This window comes from Lepidochelys kempii, chromosome 5 (genome assembly GCF_965140285.1).
Source record: "Lepidochelys kempii isolate rLepKem1 chromosome 5, rLepKem1.hap1, whole genome shotgun sequence".
NCBI lineage: Eukaryota > Metazoa > Chordata > Testudines > Cheloniidae > Lepidochelys > Lepidochelys kempii.
In genome coordinates this window covers 26,514,366-26,535,040 of record NC_136384.1, presented here as the reverse complement: position 1 = coordinate 26,535,040, position 20,675 = coordinate 26,514,366, and the positions used below count along the sequence as shown (strand labels likewise).

General features: G+C 41.6%; 1 protein-coding gene across 19 annotated transcripts in view; it reads left to right on the top strand.

Annotated features, from left to right (window-relative positions):
- CPLANE1 (ciliogenesis and planar polarity effector complex subunit 1) overlaps positions 1-20,675 on the top strand; it is a 180,200-nt gene that overhangs the window by 120,482 nt on the left and 39,043 nt on the right. For 14 of the 19 annotated variants that reach the window (XM_073343779.2, XM_078852755.1, XM_073343783.2 and 11 more), the window contains 8 exons: positions 9,110-9,282; positions 10,026-10,155; positions 14,814-14,868; positions 16,223-16,327; positions 16,856-16,948; positions 18,072-18,193; positions 18,459-18,654; positions 19,321-19,562. In XM_073343779.2, coding sequence (XP_073199880.2) covers positions 9,110-9,282; positions 10,026-10,155; positions 14,814-14,868; positions 16,223-16,327; positions 16,856-16,948; positions 18,072-18,193; positions 18,459-18,654; positions 19,321-19,562 — 1,116 coding nt within the window. Of the gene's footprint in view, positions 1-9,109; positions 9,283-10,025; positions 10,156-14,813; positions 14,869-16,222; positions 16,328-16,855; positions 16,949-18,071; positions 18,194-18,458; positions 18,655-19,320; positions 19,563-20,392; positions 20,651-20,675 lie in introns of those variants that run through there. The other 5 variants (XM_078852756.1, XM_073343777.2, XM_073343776.2 and 2 more) reach the window with 5 other exon arrangements.

Here is a 20,675-nt window from a genome sequence, read left to right as displayed (position 1 = left end):
GCTGGTATCAAGTGGAGTGCTCCAAGGGTCAGTCCTCGGGCCGGTTTTGTTCAGTATCTTCATTAATGATCTGGAGGATGGTGTGGATTACACCCTCAGTAAGTTTGCAGATGACACTAAACTGGGAGGAGAGGTAGATACGCTGGAGGGTAGGGATAGGATACAGAGGGCCCTAGACAAATTAGAGGATTGGTCCAAAAGAAATCTGATGAGGTTCAACAAGGACAAGTGTGGAGTCCTGCACTTAGGACGGAAGAATCCCATGCATTGCTATAGACGAGGGACCAAATGGCTAGGCAGCAGTTCTGCAGAAAAGGACCTAGGGGTTACAGTGGACGAGAAGCTGGATATGAGTCAGCAGTGTGCCCTTGTTGCCAAGAAGGCCAATGCTATTTTGGGATGTATAAGTAGGGGCATTGCCAGCAGATAGAGGGACGTAATCGTTCCCCTCTATTCAACATTGGCGAGGCCTCATTTGGAGTACTGTGTCCGGTTTTGGGCACCACACTACAAGAAGGATATGGAAAAATTGGAAAACATCCAGCGGAGGGCAACAAAAATTATTAGGGGGCTGGAGCACATGACTTATGAGGAGAGGGTTAGGGAACTGGGATTGTTTAGTCTGTGGAAGAGAAGAATGGGTGGGGATTTGATAGCTGCTTTCAACTACCTGAAAGGGGGTTCCAAAGAGGATGGATCTAGACTGTTTTCAGTGGTAGCAGATGACAGAACGAGGAGTATTGGTCTCATGTTGCAGTGGGGGAGGTTTAGGTTGGATATTAGGAAAAACTTTTTCACTAGGCGGGTGGTGAAGCACCGGAATGCGTTACCTAGGGAGGTGGTGGAATCTCCTTCCTTAGAAGTTTTTAAGGTCAGGCTTGACACAGCCCTGGCTGGGATGATTTAGTTGGGGATTGGTCCTGCTTTGAACAGGTGGATGGACTAGGTGACCTCCAGAGGTCCCTTCCAACCCTGATATTCTATGATTCTATGATAGAGTTCTATAAAATCATGAATGGTGTGGAGGAAGTGAATAAGGAAGTGTTGTTTACCCCTTGTAATGACATTGGCACCTACCTCTCACAAGCACCCCCCTCTCTGGCTGATAGTGCCTGCAATCATTCATTTTTGAATGGGGTAGCACCCACCTCTCATGGGTGCTCCCTTTCTGGTCGAGTGTGAATCTGCTTTTTTTCAATTTTTACAACAGAGTAGGACCCACCTCTTGTGAGGCCCCTTCTCCCCCGATAGTTCTTTCAGTGGGTCTTCAGTGACTCAGACCTCTGGCTGAGTCACACACACTGTCCCCCCTTCCGGGGTATACAGTTTCTACTTCTCTCTCATGGCCTTGGGATGGGGCCATAGCACCAAGGCTTCCTTCCTGGAGAGACTATCTTCTTTAACAGCCCAACGGGCCCATCTTGGTACCCTCAGTTGGTGTCCTTTTGCCAGCACTCACCTTGGCTCAGCCTTCAGTTAGACCAGCAGGGCCCATCACGGTACTCTCGCCTGATCTGGCTAGGTCCAGGGCTCAGCCTCCCTGCATTGACCTGTCCATAATCCTACTGCTCTTCCAGCCAGTCAGGCATCTCATTCTTCCTCTTCAAGTTCCAGATAGTAACTGACTACATTTCCTCTGCTGGTCCCTTTATATATGGCCTTTCTAGCGCTGATTGGTTGCTCCCATGCAGCTCCTCTAGGTTGCCTGGAGGACTTTCTCCTCTTCTCTTTTCTGGGGTGGGGTGAGGCAGTGCTGCGAGGCCTCCAGACCTAGTCCACCCTGTCACACCCCTTCAGACTAGAACCAGGGGTCACCCAATGAAATTAATAGGCAGCACTTTTAAAACAATATAAGGAAGTACTTCTTCACACAGTGCACAGTCTATCAGTGGAACACGTTGCCAAAGGATGCTGTGATAGCCAAAAGTATAACTGGGTTAAAAAAAAAGAATTGAACTTTCCCTTTTCTTCTTTTCTATAAATGATGGACCTAACATCCATGAATTTATTCAAGTCCTCCTCCGGCTTTGCTAGATTGCCCAGGAACCCACATTGCACATGCAGAAAAGACAAGATCTCTTGAAGCAGGATGCCTTCATCTGGACTTGGAAAACTCTCAGTTAACGTAGGCACTGGAAGAAAAGTGTAGTTCAGTATGGATTCTCTAATAGCGTCTGACACATTTTGGTATCTGGCAAACAGAGCTGTAAACGGGAGTTTTAGGAGGAGTTGGAGAAAGGAGTTTGGTGTTCTGGATTTCTTTTGGTTTGTGTTTTGGGTTATTTTCTTTTTTTTGTTTTGTTTCTTTTTCCTTGACAGGAGGTTAGGCGGGAAGGAAATGACAGCTACAGAGGCACCAGTGATAGTGATCCAAGCAATGGAAGAGACCATGAAGATGATCAGATATGGAAGCTGTGGGATATACATGATCCTAGAGTGGGTTCCTGAAAAAGAGCTTCATTTGTATGAAGTGGTGCCTGATAGAACTGATGGAAGAGAAGATCCGAGGCTTGGAGCTGCAGGTGGAAGCTATAGTTGAGTTTCAAAGGGGGTTGAAGCAGATGATGGATCAAAGGCAAGAGGAGGCTGAAGGGAAAATTCAAGACTTATGGATGCAAGCTGGACTGAAGAACTGATAGGGGAGACTGCTAGGTGAGGGAAATGATCAGTGGAGGCATGCAACTACAAGAACCAGTCAGAGAAGAAGACTGGCTAATGAAGGAGAAATAGAGCCCAGGAACAGGTTTGCTGGGTTGGAAAATGAGGAAGGGGCACATCAGGCTGTAACTGAAGGAGGGAGGGCAAGGAAAAAGAGAAGAGCGGTTAGTCCTGTAAGAAGAGGGGAAGAGTCAATGGAGATAGCCAGAGTTCACAACCCCAGGAAGATGCAGGATGACTTGCAGAAGATTGCAAGGGAGAATAAAAGACAAGAGAACTTGCAGCCAAAAAGAACATGAAACACCATCACCAGGAAAAGGCAGGTGTATGTGATTGCGGACTCCCTACTAAGAACAACAGACAGGGCTGTCACCAGTGCAGAACAGAAGGGTTTGCTGTCTGTCAGATGCTCAGAAATGGAATGTGAACCTGAAGCTGAAGAGGATCCTAATGGGAGCAGGAAACAATCCATTGATTGCCCTTCATGTGGGAACAAATGACACAGCTAGATTCTCAGTGGAACATATCGGGAGACTATGCCAGCCTGGGAAAGATGCTTAAGGAAATGGAGGCTCAGGTAATCTTCAGTGGGATTCTGCCTGTCCCTAGAGGAGGAGAACAAAGGTGAGAAAAGATTATGATGATCAAAGATGGCTCAGTCAGTCGTGCTATAAGGAAGGCTTTGGGATGTTTGACCACTGGGAGGCGTTCATGGACAGAGGATAGTTCTCATGGGATGGACTCCACCTCAGTAGGGAGGGAAATAGACCTCTGGGATGGAGATTGGCACAGTTCATTAAAAGAGCTTTAAACTAAGAACTCGAAAGATGGTTGGGAGATGTTCTTAAAATCAGGCATCGAGATTATAACATTGAGAGGGAAGAAAATCAAGAAAGGATACAGCAGTAGAGATGGGAACAGCAATGGGTAGCAGAATGGACATTAAGAGGAAGGATTGTGCTGATACCAGTCAGATAGGTGATACTGGCAGTGGAATGCCTGTACTCCGTTTGGCAAGGAATGCGGATGAAGCTGAGCAGGAACTATTAAGATGTTTGCACACTAGTGCAAGGAGCCTGGGTAACAGAATGGAGGAACTAGAAGTACTAATGCAGAAAGTGAAACCAGATATTATAGGGATAACAGAAACATAGTGGAATAGTAGTCATGACTGGAGTGCAGGTATTGAGGGGTATGTGCTGTTCAGGAAAGACAGAAATAAAGGCAAAGGTAGCAGAGCAGCATTGTATATTAATGATGAGGTAGACTATAAAGAAATTAGAAGTGATAGAATGGATAAGAAAGAGTCTGGGCCAAAATCACTTTGAGGAAGAAAGCTACTAGAGGTTCCCCTATAGTGGTTGGGGTGAGCTACAGAACACCAGGATCTGATTTGGATTTGGATAGAGACCTCTTTAATGTTTTTAATTAAATAAATTCTACTGGGAATTCTGTGTTTATGGGAGACTTTAACTTCCCAGATAGAGATTGGAGGACACATGCTAATAATAATAGTAAGGCCCAGATTTTCCTGGATCTGATAGCTGACTGATTTCTTCATCAAATAGTTGCTTTCCTTGATTTCAAAAGAGCTAATTTCAAAAAATTAAGGCAGTGATTTTCAACCTGTGGCCCACAGGCCACTTGCAGCCCAATCAGCACATGTGACATCCTCAGGGCCATCCAGGTATTATATATATATTGTGTGGATGCAGCCCACATAACACACAGAGAGCTTTGTGTGGCCCACAATGGTAAATAGGTTAAGAACCACTGAATTAAGGGAATTAATTAGGGAAGTGGACTGGACTGAAGAACTCAAGGATCTGAATGTGGAGGAAACTTGGAATTACTTTAAGTCAGAGTTGCATAAGCTATCTGAACCCTGCATCCCCACCAAGGGAGGGGGTGGTGAATTTGTAGGGAAGGGTTGCAGACCAACCTGGATCAGCAAGCATCTCAAACAGGTGATTAAGTAAAAAGGAGTACTTGTGGCACCTTAGAGACTAACAAATTTATTAGAGCATAAGCTTTTGTGGGCTACAGCCCACTTCATCGGATGCACAGAATGGAACATATAGTAACAAGAGTATTATTCTTTTTTATACATACATACATACATAGAAGGTGGAAGTTGCCATACAAACTGTAAGAGGCTAATTAGTTAAGATGAGGTATTATGAGCAGGAGAGAAAAACTTTTGTAGTGATGATCAAGATGGCCCATTTAGACAGTTGACAAGAAGGTGTGAGGATTAAGTGAAAGCAGAAAGCCTACAAGGAATAGAAGGATCAGCAAGGAAGACTACCTCTTGAAGATCAGAAAGTGTAGGAATAAAGTGCAAACTGCCAAAAGCCAAACAGAGTTGGACTTCGCAAAGGGAATTAAAAACAATTAATAGGTTTTATAGCCATATAAATAAGAAAACAAGGAAAGAAGAAGTGGGATTGATAAGGATGGAGGATGGGGAGTGGAGATTAAAGATTATCTAGGCATGGCCTAACACCTAAATTAAATACTTTGCCTCATTTTTTAGTAAGGCTAATGAAAAGCTTAGGGGCAGTGGCAGGGTGGCTAGTGGCAATGAGGATATGGAAGTAGAAATTACCACATCTGAGGCAAAAATCAAACTCAAACAGCTTAATGGGACTAAATCAGGGGACCAGGAGAATCTCCATCCAAGAATATTTAAGGAACTGGCACATGAAATTGCAAGTCCAATAGCTAGGATTTTTAATGAATCTGTAAACTCAGGGATCATACTCTATGATTGGAGAATTGCTAATATAGTTCCTATTTTTAAGAAAGATTAAAAAAGGTATCCAGGAAACTACAGGCTTGTTAGTTTGTTCTCAAGTTTATGCAAGGTCTTGGAACAAATTTTGAAAGAAAAAGTAATTAAGGACGTAGAGGTGAACGGTAATTGGAATAAAATGCAATAAGATTTTACAAAAGATAGATCATGCCAGACCAACCTGATTTCCTTCTTTTGAGAAGATAAATGATTTTGTAGACAAAGGAAATGCAGTAGATTTCATCTATCTGGATTTCAGTAAGGCATTTGATACAGTTCCACATGGGACATTATTAGTTATATTGGAGAAGATAGGGATTAATATGATGATTGAAAGTCAATAAGGAACTTGTTAAAGGGGAGAAAACAGCATACTGAAAGGTGAACTGTCAGGCTGGAGGGAGGTTACTAGTGGAGTTCCTCAGGAAGAGTCTTGGGACCAATCTTATTACTGACCTTGGCACAAAAAGTGAGAGAGCTAATAAAATTTGCAGATAACACAAACTTGGGAGGTATTGCCAATACAGAAGAGGACTGGAATATCCTACAAGAAGATCTGGATGATCTTGTAAACTGGAGTAATAGAAATGGGATGAAATTTAACAGTTCAAAGTGCAAGGTCATGCATGTAGGGACTAACAACAAAAATTTTTTCTATAAGTTTTGGACTTCTCAATTGGAAGCGACAGGAGCAGAAAGATGTGGGTGTATTGGTTGATCTCAGGATGACTATGAGCTGTCTATGTGATGGAGCCATGAAAAAGTCTAATGCAATCCTAGGATGCATCAGCTGAGGTATTTCCAGTGGACACAGGGAAGTGTTAGTACCATTATACAAGGCACTGGTGAAATCTCATCTGGAATACTGTGTGCAGTTCTGGGCTCCAATGTTCAAGAAAGATGAACTCAAATTGGAACAGGTGCAGAGAGGGATTACTAGGATGATCCAAGGAATGGAAAACCTACCTTATGAGAGGAGACTCAAAGAGGTTGGCTTGTTTAGCCTAACCAGAAGAAGGCAGAGGGGAGATATGATTGCTCTCTATAAATACATCAGAGGGATAAATACGTCAGAGAGAGAGAGAGGAGGTAAGTTAAGTGCAAAAGTGGACACAAGAACAAATGGATATAAATTAGCCATCAAAACTTTAGGCTTGAAGGTTTCTAACCATCAGAGGAGTGAAGTTCTGGAACAGCCTTCCAATGGGAGCAGAAAACCGAACTGGCTTCAAGACTGAGCTTGATAAATTTACGGAGGGGATGGTCTAATGGGACTGCCTACACTAGCACATGGTCCATTGGCAACTGCCAGTAGCAAAAATTCCCAGTAGCTGGAGATGGGACACTAGATGGAGGGCTCTGGGTTACTACAGAGAATTCTTCCCAGGTATCTGCCTGGTGGGTCTTGCCCACATGTTCATGGTCTAACTGATCGCCATATTTGGGGTCGGGAAGGATTTTTCCCTCGGGTCAGATTGGCAGAGACCCTGGGGATTTTTCCCCTTCCTCATGTGCAGGTTTAAACTGGTGTTAATGGTGAATTCTCTGTAAATTGAAGTCTTTAAACTATGTTTTGAGGACCTCAGTAACTCAGGCAGAGGTTATGGGTCCACTACAGGAGTGGGAGGTTGAGATTCTGTGGCCTGCAATGTGCAGGAGGTCAGACTAGATGATCATGATGGTCGCTTCTGACATTAAAGTCTATGAATCTCTTTCACTCATTGATCTGATCAATTTATGTTTCCGGTGCAAGAGGAAACAGAAAGCTCTTTGGGGCAGGGACTGCCCCTTAGTATGGTGCCCAGTGCAATGAGTCCCTGACCTCTGGATGCTATTGTGATACAGATATAGTCACAAAGGTCTGATGATCTCAGCTACATTAGAGGTTCACCAGAATGGTTGATTGGAGTTCTAAAATCAAACATCATAGAAACATATGTACCTTCCCTAATGGCGTCATATAGGTAGACACATCAGTTTCTCCCTTTGAATATGCTCAATTGCCAACATTAATCAGATTACACAAGACTATGGCTGGCCTTTCTAGTTACTATTTGGAATTGGAAATATATCTCCTATATAGACAAGAATCACACAACTATTGTCATGAGGAAAAGGTTATTCTTATAGCTCCAGGAAACCTTTATGTTCAAGGTAAGTTCCTCTTTCCACAATTCCTGGGAAATAGTTCTGTTACTTTGTGCTAATCCCTAGCACTCCTTTGGAAGATTGTGGCAGAAATGGGCATTCCTACCAGTCTAAAGATCTGTCTCAAGCATATTGAATACATATACTAATTTATATTCTTTTCATCTCATTCTATCCAAAACGTCAAGGCCTTAGGTCTTCAAAGTTGCTGCAGGCAAGATGTTAAATCCTGCACCAGTTATCATGCTAGGATTTGGGAAACAATTCACAGAAGTCCCTAGGGTACTGGAGAAAAGTGTATGAGCCCCATCTATGGAAGATTTACAAAATAAGTTTCCATTTCTCTGCAGTCATCCATTGATAGGAGAGTTATACTGGGTTGGTTTCCACACAATTCCTTGCTTTATATGGGAAGAACTTCCATTCCTGCCTATTATTCTACTATAAAAATAATTAAAACTCTGCTTATCTTTCCCCCTACCTCTATGATTCACTTCTTGCTATTTCCCATTAGAGATGAATGTGGAGAGAAGCTGTGCAACAGAAAGAGATTTCTTTCATGATAATTTTCTTTTTATTAGCAGCTTCTTTCCTTGTTCAACACATCCTGGTAATCTGGTAAATGATTGGAATACAAATGGAAATTTTCCTCTCAAGGGAGACTTAAATATATAACTGTGTTAAGGATAATTACCACATGATATCAAGTGATCTTAATGCTAATAGTCGGTTGCTGGAGTGTTTCTATAGCTTTGGAAGAATCCTGGTAGCCTGAGCTGATGGACAAGGGGCTTAGTCGTGCAGCCTCCAGCAATAATGGACTGCCTCAGAAATTTCAAAGCCAGGGTGGGGGCATTAATTTCTTAGTGTTGAATTGGACAGAAGCTGCTAACAAGGAAAATTATCGGGTAAGACATTTCTCATTCCTTGGTAAATTCCTTATTATTAAAGGAAAATGACATTTAACTTTAGAATATAAAATGTTGTAAATTTCCCCTTTGTTAAGGCAAATGTATATCAAAAGATAAATAATTCCTGGGAGCTGGAGGTCCTCCGACATATATATGTCTCCCATTTCCTAACTTCATCCACAGGAACATGCTATAGGAATTTTAATATGTTGGAGAATAACAGATGGGAAAAGATTTTGCAAGAAAAAATGGATTTTTCTTAAAATTTGGACAAATAAAGTAACGAAGTGGTTTTGTTGAGCTCTAGTAATAAACCAACAACATTTCTATATCCTCTTCTGTTTTGTATTGCACCTTTTTGTTTATGGTATAACCACCTGTTTCTATGTCTCTTATGTTGCCTCTGGGTGATAATTTATAAATGTGTTCAGTAATTGGGTCTGATTCTACTACTAGATAGTTGCCTTTTGCATTGACTGCATTACACAGGTACAACTCCTAACTGAGGTCAGAGTTGGACCTACTCTGTTCAATAGAGTCTGTACAATTTTTGGTTTCCTCTTCTATAAATGTCTCATTCTGCTTCTCTTTCAAACAGTTCCAACCACCAAAACTCATCCCAATTCAAAATCTCATTGCATTTGAGCAAAGCCGCCAGCGTACCAGTGCACCGCACGAGTTCAGTGGACAAGACCATTCTGGTCAGATTGAGTTGTTAAAAGCTAACATTGAACCATTTGACGCAAGACACACGTGGAATAATACAAAAAGGCAAGGACAGATTTTCAAAATTGGTCTTCATTTGGAGAGGCTTACTAGTAACCTGAGCCTTCTCTGATTGATTACAATGAGAGTTTTTGTACCAGCTTCATTGAAAACAGGATTGAATGCTTAATAATTTGAGGAAATGGATATTGAGATTCAGAGCCTTGCACTTCTAAATCTCTGGTATGAATTGTTGTTACCATGTATCATGTTCATTCCCTACTCTGGGAAAGGATTTCATAGTCACAGTTTAGTTCTTAGTGGTCCGCTGTCCACATCACAAAATAGTCACATTGCTAGTGCATGTATTCCTTAAGAGAGCATGTTGTCTGATCTCTGGAGGAGTTTAATTTAGGTCAGGGTTCTAGGCTCATTGACAGGATGATAATTTCCTTGTAAAGTCATTGATCCTGATTGTGAACCCAGTGGAGTGAATGGCAAAACTCCCACTGATCTGAATGAGTACATGATTGAGTTATTTACTTAGCTAATTCTGTGGTACTGGCTGTATATTTCATGACTTTTAAAGTTTGTGTTACTATTAAATATTTTATGAACACCTTAAATAGCGTAGATACTTACGTTTTTAATTAGTTTAAATGGAACAGCAGTTAACTCTCTTTACTCAAACACCTAATATATTTCTTAAGAAGAAGGTTATTGTGTTCTTTCTTGCTTATTAGAAAGAATGATTGATGTTTCTATTATCAGAGAAGTTAAATTGTGATTTCTCACTGATATGTTGACAGGCAAAAGAGACGTGCTGAAAAACAGATAAAAGAGAAGGAGGACAAGAAAAAAGCAAGTGTGACATTCCGCCCAGATGACTCCATTATTGGTACTGATGATGTAGAGAAAGTTTTTGAAACTGAGATACAGGTATAAGAAAATAATTATTTTCTTCCTTTTTTTTTATTGATTTTTAAAATGATACCAGAGAAGCAACAAGCAAACACAATATAAACCAAACTCTGCTAAATACCTCCTCCCACTCTTTCTAGCACAGAGGTGGGCAAACTATGACCCGCGGGCCACATCCGGCCCGTGGGACTGTCCTGCCCGGCCCCTGAGCTCCTGGCCGGGGAGGCTAGCCACTCCCCCGCTGTCCCTCCTCCGCCTCAGCCATGTCGCTGTGTGAGCAGTGTAGCTTGCGCCCATCCATCTCCCAGGCTTTCCAATAAGCCTGTCCTGCGGCTCTGAGTGGCATGGTAAGGGGGAGGGGGGGTTGGATAAGGGGCAGGAGGTCCCGGGGGGCAGTCAGGGGACAGGGAGCAGGGTCGGGGGTGACAGGGAGCGGTTGGATGGGGGAGGGTTCTTGGGGGGCAGTTACAGACAGGGTCCCGGGGTGCACTCAGGGGACATGGAGCAGTGGGGATTGGATAGGGTGTGCACTCCTGTGGGGAGCAGTTAGGAATGGGGGGTTCCGGGAGGGGGTGCTCAGGGGACAAGGAGCAGGGCGGGTTGGATGGGTCAGGAGTTCTGAGGGGGGCAGTCAGGGGGCGGGAAGCGAGAGGGGGTTGATGGGGGTGGGAGCCAGGCTGTTTGGGGAGGCACAGCCTTCCCTCCCTGGCCCTCCATACTGTTTCGCAACCCCAATGTGGCCCTCGGGCCAAAAAGTTTGCCCACCCCTCTGCAGTGATCTCATGTACCTTTTTTACTTGCACACTTGCATTTTCCTTTAAGCCAGAGATAAAGCCCTCTTTTACCAAAAGAAATTCTTCAGGGTATTTTCATTACTCCTGTCAGGTGCCCACATGAAATAATTTCTGCAATGTTGACATACCAGTCCTATAAAATTGGGACATGAGCTATTCCTCTTTCTGAGGATGAGGGTTTTTTTGCACAATCAAGGGGAGTTGCAATCCATAAAAAAATTCTTTGTTGGCTTGTACTGATGAAAATCCCCATAGTGATTATAATTCTTATTTAACTGGTTATTTATTCCATAGCATTCCTATCACATTTATAATCATTTGTCCAGAAATTCACTAATGTTTTCTAGGTCATTTTTATTTAAAACTGTACAAACTGTAGATCTTGCTTAAGTGTGGTGGTACCATTTGCTATTTTATTATGCGTATTTTTAAGGCACGCAGCACTGTACTGCTGTGTGTGTTTCCTTTATATAATTTAGAAATAGAGCAGTTCCTCACAAAGAATGGGGGATAGCAAGGCTCTTCTCCACAATTTATTTAAAAAGCAGTCTAGTTCATATTGCTTAGAGTAGGGGGTCTCAAACTTTTTCTCTTGGAGGCCCCCATCAACAGGCTATAAAAACTCCAGTGCCCAGCAGGGGTGCAGCCTTCAGGGCAGGGGCCTTGAGCATAGGCGTAGTTTGACTTCTGTTTTGCGGGGGCAGGGTCGAGAAGGGCTCGAGCCACCTCCACATGGTGGGGTCCAGGGATGGAGAGCCACCTCCACCCCCGACTCACCTCAGCTGGCCACCCAGCCTGTCTGGGTTTGGGTGTGGAGAGGTGCAACCAAAAATTGTAACTTAAAAAGTTTGAAAACAGCTTAGGTGGAGGGAGGGGGTAGCTCAAGGTACGGAGAAGGGGTAGCTGGGGCTGTGTGCACACGGGGTGGCTGTGGGTGCAGGGAGAGGGGTGGCTAGGGGCTTCGTGGGGGCAGGGGGGTAGCTAGGGCTGTGTGCGGGCGGGGGGTGGGGAAGCTCAGGATGCCGGGAGAGGGTAGCTGTGTCTGTGTGTGGGTAGGGAGGTAGCTCAGGGTGTAGGGAGAGGGGTATTAGAGGCTGTGTGCTAGGAGGGCTCCCCTGCAGTCCCTGTTCCCGGAGGAGTCTGTCAGCCACAGAGCTGGGTCTCCCCATGCAGACGGCTCTTACCAGCTGCCTCTGCATAAGCAAAAAGGGCTGGGAGCTGAGGAGCAGCTTCAACCTGGGGCACCAGCAGGAGAGGAGGAAACGTTGTGGCTGCCTGCTCCATGGCACCAGCTAGATCAGCAGCTGCCCCGCATGGCCTGGTGTGATGGCAAAAACAGCAGACGGCACATTTTCCCACCAATAGCAGTTACCTTCTGAGCCAGCTCAGTTTGGGTGAGCATGCTCAGTACAACCTAGATAGGAAATTCTTCTGTCAGGGAGCTGTTTTTGCTACTACACAGGCTCTGGCTTCCGATCTCTGACCTGGCCGGGGGTGGGGAAAGGAAATTAGGTGGGAGGTGTGGAGCTGTCCCCGGGACTGCTGTGCTCTTGTGCTGCAGTTTTGGCGGGGAGGAATGCCCTCCATGTCCCCAACTCAGCCCATGGGCTTCTGCCCCACAGGGAGCACCAGGGCTCAGGGATTCAGTCCTGCACCTTCTGGCTTCAGCCCCGCGGGGGGGCACTAGGGATTGGGGGTTCAGCCCTGCGCCTCCCAGGAGTCCTGGTTTCAGCCTCGCGGGGCTCACTGGTGGGGATTGGGGCTTCAGCCTCCTGAGGGACACTGATGGGGATCAGGGCTTCAGCCCTGTGGGGGGCCACAGACCCCCAGTTGAGAACCACTCAACTGGCTTAGAGCACTCCATAGCACAAGTAGGGGAAAGCCAGAGCAAAGAGAATTCTTGTATAGCACTCTGTGGGTGGTCTGGCCTAGCAGTCACGACTGGGCTGGTGTCTACATGTCAGGGACGGTAGTCTGTAAGCCCGGTTCAATAAGCAAGAGTCGGCTGAAGTTGGGCCAGGGTCAGAGACCACAGGTAGTACCTGGCTAGAATAAGGAGGCAGGAATCAGGGTCAAAGTCAGGCCAGAGCTGGAGACCAGAGATCAGTGATAGTACCAAGCTAGAATCAAGAAACAGGAATCAGGATCAGAGTCAGGCTGGAGTTGGAGACTGGAGATCAGAAGTAGCACCCGGCTGGAGTCAGGAAGCAAGAGTCAGGGTTAAAGTCAGGCTGGGATGAGAGATCAGGAGATGAGGTGAGGTCCAGAGTCGCAGCAGGCCCAAAGCCTGTGTGGTTGCCCAGACAATTTTTTGGGGCACCCTCCACAGTTTATTAGGATGGTTGGCCCATCAGAGGGCTTCAGTGTACTGTTACGATGGGTCCTTTAGGTGGTACTTCCTGTGGCGCCTGTTCTCCACAGTGCTTCCTGGGTGTGCTCTGCATATCCTCCTGGTTATCCTCTGGGAACATTGGCTGTCCCAGGCTCAGCAGACCTGGGTTCTAGTCCCTGCATCCTTACCGTGGGGTGGGAAGACTTTGGCTCGGGTGAATATTAGTAAATAGCAAATTCTTCAGGAATGCTCTGCTCTTGGAGCTTACAAGTCCTGCCCTGGGGCCAATTGCTTCAGTGTCCGTACCCAAATGCAACTGCCACTCAGGGTGCAGACAGAGAGAGAGGTGGTGTATAGCTCACATGTAAGGCTTAATAGATAAAAGACCAGGAGCATAAATTGTACCTAGATTTGAATTAGTAATCCGTGTAGATTTTGGAGCACTAATAAGATGTTCTCATTATCTGTTTTGCCTAGAAGCTAAACCACCTGGTATTACTGTTGTTTTAACTGATCACTACATTCATTAATTTAACCATTGTGACAGGATCGTTACGGTTAAAAGAAATTAGGAAGATGGATTAGGACCAGATTCTGCAAACTTTACTTTCACTGAGTGGCACTTATGCACATTGTCGTATTGAAATCAATGGGAGTATTTATGTGAATAAGTGCTATGTAGAGTGAATTAGAGTTGTAGAAAATGGCCCTTGGAGAGTAGTGCTTTGCTTCCTAGACCAAGGTCCAAGTATAATAATAATAATAATAAGTGATCAGGCATTGTGCAGACATTAACAAAAAAGATAGTCCCTTTTTGCAAACTTAAGTATAAGATAAGAGACAACAGATGAGTAGAAACAGACAGAAGGGGCAGTACAAGGAAACAATTAAGCAGTACTGATCAGCATGGTAGGTAGTGGTCTCAGCATACCAGCAGCCTAATCTTGTCAAGTTTGGTCTCTGGATTTTTAATCCTCAGGCCAAGCAGAGGCTGGAAATGCCATTTATGTAAGAATCTGCCTCCATGTAGGAAGGTCAGTTTATTTACCACTTTGACAGAACCCTCAATATTTGGTTGTAAGGATACATTGCAGCTTTGGAGAACTGTTGCATGTATGTGAGGAATGTGTAGCGATTGTGTAGCCCTGTCCTTTTGTTTTCAAATGCCTCCTAATGGCATTTAAAATTGATGACCGGCTGGTAGGCCTATATGTATGTAAAGATCTGTAAAGAACTATATTAAACTCGGATTAGTTAAAATGAAAAAAAAAATTGCCCAAAGTGACCTATGTTGTTATGAGGAGCAGCCTAAATATTTCTTTCAAAAATCCCTAAAAGTTTTAAAATATAAATTTAGTTGAGGGAGTTGCATGGCTGCCTACTGCCACTTCAGTACAGGAATAATACCAGAATTAAAGAAGAAGAGTGGGGAAAGTGTGTTTTCTAATGAGTTTTAAAATTATTGCTCAAAGGAAGCATAACTTTATTTAAAAGTTGACAGCATCAGGAAATCCTGTAACACTGGTTTGATCACATTTTTCTCATATTAGGATCAGCAAGCAGAATCCAGCCATTATCTTGGAGATGATTTTGTCATTTCACTTGGTATGTACCTTCGTGTTTTAAAAAAAAATCATGTCTAAAGTCATGAACTCTATCTTTTTTTTCAAAATGTTGTCAGATGTCACAGAAAGAACCAACTGGTTAAATTCTGAGTTCCTAGGTTGATATGTTTAACTCTTTGCCTTGCTGAGCATAATGAAGACATGACAACATCAAGATGCAACATCTCAAATCATGCAGTGTAGAGTAGCGAACACCATCATGGCTTGCAAGATCTCCCCAATAAAATCATGACAATCTCTATTAATGCATGATGAGTTGAAACCATAAGTCTAGTCCTCTTTCATGGCACTGGAGTTTTGAAGGGTACTCCCAAAACAACCAAACAAACAACGCCTCACAGATTTAGGGTCTGTGGGCTGGATTCTGACCTCGGTTACACATAAATGTGCACTCAGAATAGCTCCACTGAAGTGAATGGAGTTACTCCAGGTTTACATGAGAGTAAATGAGTTCACTGTATTGTTTATAATTGTATAAATTGTCCCTGTATTGTTTCTGTCCTAGAATATTGCAAAAGAGAGAGAAAAAGAAAAGAATGGAAAATTAGGTGTTCATTGCAGTGATCACGCTACCTGTACTTGTTGGGGAAAAAACAGTTAGAAAATATATTTTTCAAGGTTTATAACAAATTTCTGTAGTTTAAATAAAATAGATATTACTCCACTTTTATTTAAATGAAAATTTTGATTACGTGGAATATACGGTGCCTCTGGGAGCAAATTGCCCAGGTTATTCTGAAAATGATCTCTTCTCTAACCTGTCAAAAGTGCACATGGGGGAAAATGTGGCTGATATCCTTCCTTCCAACTAACTAATTCAATATCAGACTTAGTATTGCTAGGAGCAAAAAGAGAGGAAAATCTATTCCCTGACCTTGGGTATTGGAGAAATAGGTGATTGCCTTGTCGAAATACAAGCCAAAAATAAGAAAAATAAAACATACATACATATATATATATATACACACACACACACATTTTTTCTTTAAAACATGAGACAAGTACAAAATTTTATTATATAAAAAGATATCTCATTTAAAATTTACTAGGCCAAATTCAGGCTTGGTTTAAGTAGGTACAACCACATAGATTTCAGTGGAGTTGGATCCTTTTACATTAGGTCTTAAATCGGGCACCACCAATATTTTTATAAAGCGTGCTTACTGAAATAATAGTTGACTTTTTTCTAATTTAAAAACTGTAGAACAGATAAATACAATTACAGCAGTTATTTAGTTTGTTTCATTCTGAAATGGCTAGTTTATGGTATATTTTTCTTTAAAAATAATTCTTGCTCTAAGAGAGGACAATGATTATGTGTTTCCCCTTTTTAGACACAGTGGGAGAGGCTGTTACTACTTCAGCAGGTCTACACTGCATGGCTTCCACAAGGAAAAAACCCGCAGAAACTCAAGATGCAAGCACAAATACAGATCCAGGTAAAATGCCACCTATAATCTGTTTGTGCTATTTGTTTTACACTCTTGCAATCAGTTGTTTTCCAGATCTGCTTTTGTGTATTGCAGTATTTGCTCATTTTTATAATCAAAAAAGCTTAAAAATATTGACTACCTTGTTATATTTTTTGGTATTTTAATCTTTTCTTATTTTAAATAAATAATAAAACAATAGAAATTCCTGTTCCTACAGATATTCAAATAAAAATGCAAAATCTCTTCTTAACATAAAGCGATTGTCAGTTTTTTCCTGAGGACCAGATCCCAAAGTCTTTTCTCTGGAAATACTCCTGTTGATTTCATTTGGCATTTTGTCCACATTATGGCTTAGATTTAGCAGTTTAGAACTAAGATTTAGATCTTAGGCATTAGAATCTGGTTACTTCCTTTTTCTTATATAGTTTCTGTTAATGGATAGTAAGCAAATGTTTTCTGTATGGGTTTCTGCTCTCCCAACATTTTTCCTGTTCTAGTAATCCATTTTGATTTTATTTTTTCATACCATTCAAGTTCTCAAGTCCTATCAGGATATAGAAACTGGCTCTGAAGACATAGCTTCTGAACTTAGTAAAAACCAACCTATCACCTCTGTTCCTTCAACAGGTGTGCCTTCTGCCTTTCTTTGTCATTCTGTGGATTGCATGGGTTTTCTGTATACACTTTTGCATTATATGATGTTTTCAGTACCTAGTGGAGAATATCATGAAGAAGACATTAATTTTAGTCCAATTGTTCTTAAAATCTAACTAAATAACAGTGATTCGTGATATGAAAATGTTGATTGTGACTGCATTTCATGACTCTATAGTCCACATTTTTGTTCTCCTGTATTAGCAGATACTTTTGTGGTTTTATGCATATCTGTCATTTCCCAGTCGCTCCATATCTGAGCAGGCTGCCTTACTCAGTTTTTCCACTTACTGGCAGGAACAATTTTTCCCCTGATCTGGCCGTGATTTTTCAAGCAAGATTTTTCTGCAGAATAGAATCTGGTTTGTTCTTTATGATAAAAATACTTCTCTTTTGTGCAAATTGGCTCTGCAGGAGAATTTTTTTTTTATTTGGTTTTTGCCAAATATAAGACCTTGAAAATGAGATTTGTAATGGAAATATCCTTTTAGCCACAAAGCTGTGCTACATCTTCCATTAGAATTTACAGACAACAAAAGGATTATTGCTATAATTTTATTAATCTAGCCTAGACCCCTAGAAATTAGAGGTGGAAGAGATCCATTAAATTACCTAGGTACTTCCCCCTTCCAGCGCATGATTGTTCCCCACACGTGCTTAATTTTGACAGTGCTACTTTTCTCGCGAAACCATTCCACCATCTGATAATTTAATGCATTACGAAGATGCGTGCTACAGTTTTTGCTAACAATGTGTTCTTATGAGTTTTAGAGCAAGTATCAGGTTTGGGCTTTTTAACTATTTAATTGAAGAACTGTTTCTGGAAACTAATAGAAGTTCACAGTTTCTTTGATATTACTGATTTTTAAATTTTTGTTGATTATCACCAAAATGAAAAATAATGTTGTAATAATCCGTTTTATTGTGAATAATTATTAAACAACAATATAGCATAGCATGTCACTTTATTCTGGTCAAAGGATAACAGAAGCTTTCCTTGATTGAGTTAGTGGAATCTGTTTCCAAATTGTTTTTATAATATGCCAGGGATATTTACTGTATGTTGTATTCCTAACCATTATTTCCTTTCTCATAGAACATCTGGTTTCAAGAGTTCCTCAGATGTTGCCACCAGACATGTACTTAAACTTCAGGTTCCACACAGAAGTAGGGGAGAGACTTTTACCATCCTCTGGGTCTGATACTGCACCTGATTTGGTTAGTACTCAGAAATATTTTCTGATAATACAGTTATAACATGCTGTATGTAACCAGTTGTGTTAGTTTGGGTTCGTCTCATCAGCATGAGTTGATTGCATGAAACTTTATAGAAAAATGACTGTTATCTAGTCTTTGAAATAAACAATTATCTATTTCAATTCAAAAACCAAAGACAATGGATTAGAAAAGAGGACAGTTAGCCATAGTACTACCCAAAATACATATTGTATAATTCCTTTAAATTTTTTCTGCTGTGGTTCAGATTGGACACACATATATCAATGTGATTGACATTGAAGACAATGATCTCTTGAAGGATTTGCCTACTATAGCTGAGTCTACAGAAGAGATGGTTACCACACAGCAGGAGAACTTTGAAGTTCCATCTTCTGCAAAGCTGCATCACATGGCAGCTTCTGTTACCAATGCAATTCCACCTAATGAATTTCAGAGAAAAGGTAACAATCACTTATTTACTCTTCTATTTTTATTTTTTTAGTTGAAAATAATTGCTCACAAAAATCCTTCATTATAGCACTTATAACATTATAGCATTGTTGCACTTCCACACAAGAGACCTTCTGTCTTTCCCCCACCTTAGAGGCCATCCCTCCTAAGAAATTCTGCAGAATTCCTTTGTGCTTTCTCTTTCTCTTCGAGGTCATGTCTCTTCCTGAGAGATTCTGTGATTCTTCACCATTCTCCATAATGCCATCCTCCTGCAGCAGAGCCACACTGCCATGATATTCAATACTGTAGAGGGGAAGGTGGCGTCTATCAGAAGGTTCATGCAGTTACAACCTGCATTATGTTTTTGCAGAATTACCACCGCTTGCCAGGGAGATGGGGACACTGTGCATCTCCCAGCCCTCCCTTCTAACACAGATCACCAGATTTTCTGCAGGTCCTGGGATGCAGGAAGTGGTGACTGATCCCATTCTCCAAGTAGGATGGGGGAGATTTATTCACAGAAAGACCATTTACCGTATGACTCCTATAGGGATGGACCCTGCATTCTTCCAATCCACACCAAAAACATCAACATAACTGATACACATATACCCGTTATTGAAGTATTTACAGTTCACTGTATTGTGTGTGTTCTTTTTTATTATTATTTTGAGATGACCATCAAAATGATCTGTTCCCAGTGCAAGAAAGGGATATAAAATCACTTGCTGGTAGACACAATCTAACCTGGAACCTATTGCATGAGGATGTCAGGATCATTCACTCTACAGGACTATCACCCAAAATAATTAGCAAAGAACACTTTTGTAAAAAGCTGCAGGAAATGGATATACAATTGCAGGCACTACAAAACATAGCAGACAATATGGAGAAGGATTTCAGCAATACTAAATTGGTATGTTCAGACAACTCTGTATTTTTTTTCCTTCTTTCAATTAAAATTAGAATTTACATTTTGGAATGATTTTTTTTGTATACTTTAAGAAAGAGAGAATAATGGACCATCCATTCACCCTTAGTGCTGGATCTCTTGGTTTCCATTGTTACTGTCAGAGGGCCAAATCTTCAGTTGATATAAATTGTCAGAGCTCTGTTCAGCTAAGGAGCTGGCCCAGCATGTTTAGGTAACCTAGAATTCTGTGGATTTTAAATGCCAATTGCTACAGGCTGGGAAGGAGACCTCTTTTTGGCAAGTTTTAGAAAATTCTTGGCAATTATAACTGCAGTTTTAGTTACAGATTAACTGAGTGACTGGATTTCTGGAAACCATTAACTATGACATTTACTTAGTGTGTGTTTATTTTTATAAAGAAAAATGTTTTATCAAGGGTAATTAGATGCCCATTTTTATAAATCTAAATATATAAATAAAATAAATACCATTTGATTATATAGTATATTTGGATTGCAGTGTATAAATTCTAGGAAATGCAATTTCCTATATGCCATGACAAAACATGAGAACTGAGAAACCAGCAACAGAGTTTTGCCTCTCTATGGTACATCTAGTTTAATTTTCTTATGAATTTTCCATCTAAAATGTGCCAAAGTTTAATCATCCTAAAAATGTGGAAAATAATATACTCTTGTAAAATGTTGCTTTGAGAACATCTGATGAATACTACTAAGTATTATTTATTATTTCGTCAATTTAAAAGTATAATTGCAATTTACTACCGAACGGAAGTAACTTTATTAACCTGAGCCAATGAATTGTCCTTTCAGGTGGCCAGATCCCCAACTGGAGTTTAATCAGCATAACTTTACTTACTTCAACAGAGTTATGCTGATTTACATCAACTGAGAATCTGACCCAGCATGTAGTCTGGAATCACGTCAAGTGATGTTTCACAGCCATCTACTTTGTACATTATCATGCAAGCTGTTAGCACATCCAAAAAGATAATGAGGCAGTAAAGCATAAAATAGCTGGGGTAGCAGAAGAAGTTGAAAGCATTTAAAAAATATTTTTCAGGGACAGTGACAAACGATGGATCAAATTTTAGCT